At 45.0% G+C, this 4315-nt stretch overlaps 1 protein-coding gene across 1 annotated transcript; it reads right to left on the reverse strand.

The window, feature by feature from the left end:
• Positions 1-409: 409 nt before the first annotated feature.
• On the reverse strand, positions 410-3407 carry LOC142070855 (uncharacterized). The gene is made up of 2 exons (XM_075124789.1): positions 2489-3407; positions 410-1836 (listed from the first exon to the last, which is right to left on the reverse strand). The coding sequence occupies exons 1-2, from the start codon at positions 2679-2681 to the stop codon at positions 1319-1321; spliced, it is 711 nt and encodes a 236-aa protein (XP_074980890.1). The 5' UTR covers positions 2682-3407; the 3' UTR covers positions 410-1318.
• Positions 3408-4315: the final 908 nt, after the last annotated feature.

Consider the following 4315-nt stretch of genomic DNA (forward strand, 5'->3'; position numbering starts at 1 on the left):
GCTGCAAGGATTAGGGTTGCCTTGAGGGAGCAATTTGAGGCTGAAAGCCACCAGTAACGTCTGGTGCCCTGCACGGGAGTGAAGTGCAGTAGTTCCAATGTTAGTAGGAATCTGTGTTTGCTACGCTGACTTCCAATGCCTGTTTCTTTTCTGGGCTAAGGTATCTTTTCCTTTATGCAATAATAAAGAATGTTTTCAAAGCCAAAAAGTCCATTTCTTGAAAAGAAACACAACTGCTTGGGAAACAGGGCAAGGGGGAGGGGTGGGGAACGGTAGAATCACAGATTTGCATATGTCCTGTTATCATACTCAGCCTTCCTGTCTGCAATGGTGTGCAATGAGTGCTGCACTTCAGGATGGCTATACTGCATAGTGATGTTATACCAATAAAATAAAAACCAGCAGGATCTTATTAAAGGGGAAAAGGCAAAATACCACATTTATTGTGAATACAGAAAGAATCATAGTAAGCAGTTAGTTATAGCTATAACATTCCATTCAATTTCATATTTAGTCACACATTCATTCATATACACACACACACATACAGGTTCTGCAAGGTTGTTATCATAGTTACCAGCCTTAGAGTTGCTCATGCCAAGCCACTGGCCAGGTGGCCTGGACATGAGGAGGGAGCAGGGCCTTGTCAGATGCTCATCTGATGCTCCTGGAAGTTGGTTTGCAGAATCAGACCCCAAAGTTCTCACTTTCCAGAGTCCATTTTTATAGGAATTTCTTCCTATGCCAGTCTATGGGAATTGCTTCATCATGCTGTTGCTGAATCAATCAGCAGATGGCACATTCCTGACGGCTCTGTGCTGCCAGATGTTATCTTGTTCTTTGGTTCTCCCATTCTTGAGGCTGTTGGGTGGATTCCAGTCTGCCCTCCGGGGGGGGGGGGGGGTTCTCTGGTTATTTCCACTTGACGCCTTCTTCAGCCGACGACACTGGATTCTTAGGCTGGCACCTCCCTGATCATTCAGTTATTATCCACACTAAGCATCCATCCACATACATCCTCTGTCTCTATTTTAATCACAATTGTTAACAAAGCGAGATGAATATAACAAAAGGGCGGGGAGTCTCTGGGTGCTGTTTCTGTTGTTACAGAGTATTGCTTTGAGTCTCTCTCTGTGTGAGTAGTTGTTGTTACAAAGAATTGCTTTGAGAACAGACTCTGTCTTAGAATGTACTAACACAATTAGCAGCTTTCAATTTTCACACCTAGAGGGAGAGAAACAGTACTAAAAACCAAGAGACCTCTTAATTAGTAATACCCTGGAATTTAAACTATGGGGAATCAAACTCATTTGTGATTTTAATACAGAACTTCTTTAATATGATCCAACAGTGATGGGGGTTGAGTGCTGTGGGTAAGAGTCGTAGTTTTCAGGGCTGGGTGGTGGAAGCTACAGGTGTTGGAGGCAGCTGATGGCGGTAAGAACCTGGATGCCGGGGAAAGTGGGTTCGAGGTGACATGGGGGCACAAGGGAAAGAGTTTTGGAGCAAGGGCTGCAAGGGGGGCGGGGCGGGCACGGTAGTGCTCTGCCTGCATGGCTACAAGCACCTGGATAGAGTCCGCTTGGCGCTTCATTATGCTTATCAGCCAATCTGTGTTTTGCTGCCAGAGCACCATGCTTTTGTGCGGGCACTCCTCATTCTGCTGGTGGATCCTCCTTTCACTGTCCTGCCACTCCTGCACTTTTTGATTTTCATTACTTGAATGCTGCATTACTTCATGCAACATGTCTTCCTTGCTTCTACGTGGCCTCTTTCTGATTCTTTGGAGTCTTTTGGCCGGTGATAAAACAGACAGCTGAGATCTCAAGGTTGCATCTGTAAAGGCAAAATGCAACACTTAACAGAGGCAGCATTGTTCACACCAGACAGAGCAACGATTCCCCCGTAGTTAAGGGCAAGCACAGTCTACACAATAGCATGATTTTCCTGTCTCAAAGCGAGTGCACATAACCCACGGGAGCCCCACAATGGTGAGTAAGCACAGGGTCAAGCATGACTGATTGTTTCACAGCTGTACTATCCTTGGGGAGAGCCAGCAGTGGCAGGGGGCCCCTATACTGAACACTGTCCCCACATTTTCCACCAGAGTTCGTCCTAGCAGATACCTCGCTGCTGAGGGTGACCTGGGAAGCAAGGGAGGGTCTTCTAATACAATGCAGCTTCCGCCCTGGCCCATATGCAGCTTTCCTGTGTGCAGCAATGGTCCCTCCCACCCCTCACGGCACAGTGGCATGGACAAGTTAGCCTGACTGGGACAAGGACCACAGTCGCTCTCCCGAGAAACCTGCACAAGCACATTGTCCAAGTTCTGGATGAGACCTCTGAAGAGATCAGTGAGGCCAATTACCACGATGTGAGAGAGCATATCAACGCCCTATTCCACATCTAGGCACACATGCAGCCCTAACCCTCCTTGCCCCAAGAGCCCGCACCAAATAACTTGCTTCCCCAAATAAAAGCCGCTTACCGGGAACCTCCTGTGGTGTTTGTCCTTCCCCAAGCACCGGCCGTTGCGAGTGGCTACCTTCCTCCTGGCTTGAGAACAGCTCCTGGCTGCATGCTTCTAGGGATTCCGGGGTGTCTTCCTCTGCCTCAGCACCCTCAGTCCCGCTTTGCTGCTCCTCCTCCTGTCTTGTTGAACTGGGCTTTAAAGTGTCCATGGTGGTACTCAGAGTGGAGGTGGGGTCACCCCCAAGTGTCGCATCCAGCTCTTTGTAGAAACAGCAGGTCGCAGGGGCAGCACCAGAGCGGCTGTTTGCCTTGAGGGCTTTGCTGTAGGCATTCCGCAGTGTTAACTACTTGATTGCTGATTGTATTGGTTGTAATGGGGCAGGAAGATGGCAGTGAAGCCCATGCAGAGTGCAAATTGGGAGCTGCTAAAAGAAAGAAAGAAAGAAAGAAAGAAAGAAAGAAAGAAAGATGGGAACAGGGAGAAAGAAGAAGGGAGGAAATAGCAGAAATGATCAGAGAAATATAGAATCATAGAAATGTAAGGCTGGTGGCTCTAAAGAGGAATGATAGTGGATGTTTCAAAGAGGCACTTAAACTGTTTTAATAACTAAAAGTTTAGTTACTACAAAAAGGCCACATACTACCCACGATCTTTGTGCAAATCTCACAGGGACCCCAATCAGCAGTTTGCTGTGGACTCAGAGCAGTGCAGTACGTGTTCCTACACTGGACCATTATTGAAAATGGAATTCAGCTCTCCTTCCATACAGGAGGAGTTTGATTCCCCAGGCCTAGAAAGAACTCGGAGAGAGCAAGAGAGAGGAGGAATCCTCAGTGGCAGTCCCTGGCTGGTTCACAAAAAATAGTGTTTTGCAGACAGCACATGCATTGAGAGTGAAATTCAGCGCTCTACAAAGGAACCACACACAGTGTGCTGGTGTGCTGCACAAGGGTGAATGTTTGATCATTTGTACACTATCTTTACTGCCATTATCTGCTCTATTTTAGTCACTTGTTTTTCACTCCCTTAAAAAGTATTTACTTAATTTTAACATACATGATTGTTTTTTCTCTCTTTTGTTAAGAACAGGGATTTATTTTTCTAATTATTTTGGCATTTATGGTTACCAATCACAATCATGTACGTAACTCACTAACATTTGACTCCATCATTACTATTACTATCGGACTTGGAAGGAACTGCATTTATTTTCATACCAATTTTGTTATTTTAAAGATATAATTAAAAATACAATTTGAAAATAAGCAACCTTCATCTGCACAGTGTCTAAAGTTATGTGTTTAGGTCACTTTTTTTTTAAACTGGCACTGCTAAGGTGAGTACACGCTAAATTTACATTCTAGAAGGATACTATTATTTGATTTCAAGTATCAGGGGGTAGCCGTGTTAGTCTGTATCCACAAAAACAACAAGGAGTCCGGTGGCACCTTAAAGACTAACAGCTTTATTTGAGCATAAGCTTTCATGGGTAAAAACCTCACTTCTTCAGATATATGGAGTGAAAATTACAGTTGCAGAGATAAATATACTGGCACATGAAGAGAAGGGAGTTACCTCATAAGTGGAGAACCAGTGCTGACAGGGCCAATATGATCAGGGTGGATGAGTCCACTCCCAATAACAGATGAGGAGGTGTCAATTCCAGGAGAGGCCAAGTTGCTTTTGTAATGAGCCAGCCACTCCCCATCCCTATTCAAGCCCAAATTAATGGTGTTAAATTTGCAAATGAATTTTAGTTCTGCTGTTTCTCTTTGAAGTCTGTTTCTGAAGTTTTTTTGTTCAAGTATAGCTACTTTTAAATCTGTTATGCAATGTCCAGGA

Source organism: Caretta caretta, chromosome 2 (genome assembly GCF_965140235.1).
Source record: "Caretta caretta isolate rCarCar2 chromosome 2, rCarCar1.hap1, whole genome shotgun sequence".
In the NCBI taxonomy this organism is placed as follows: domain Eukaryota; kingdom Metazoa; phylum Chordata; order Testudines; family Cheloniidae; genus Caretta; species Caretta caretta.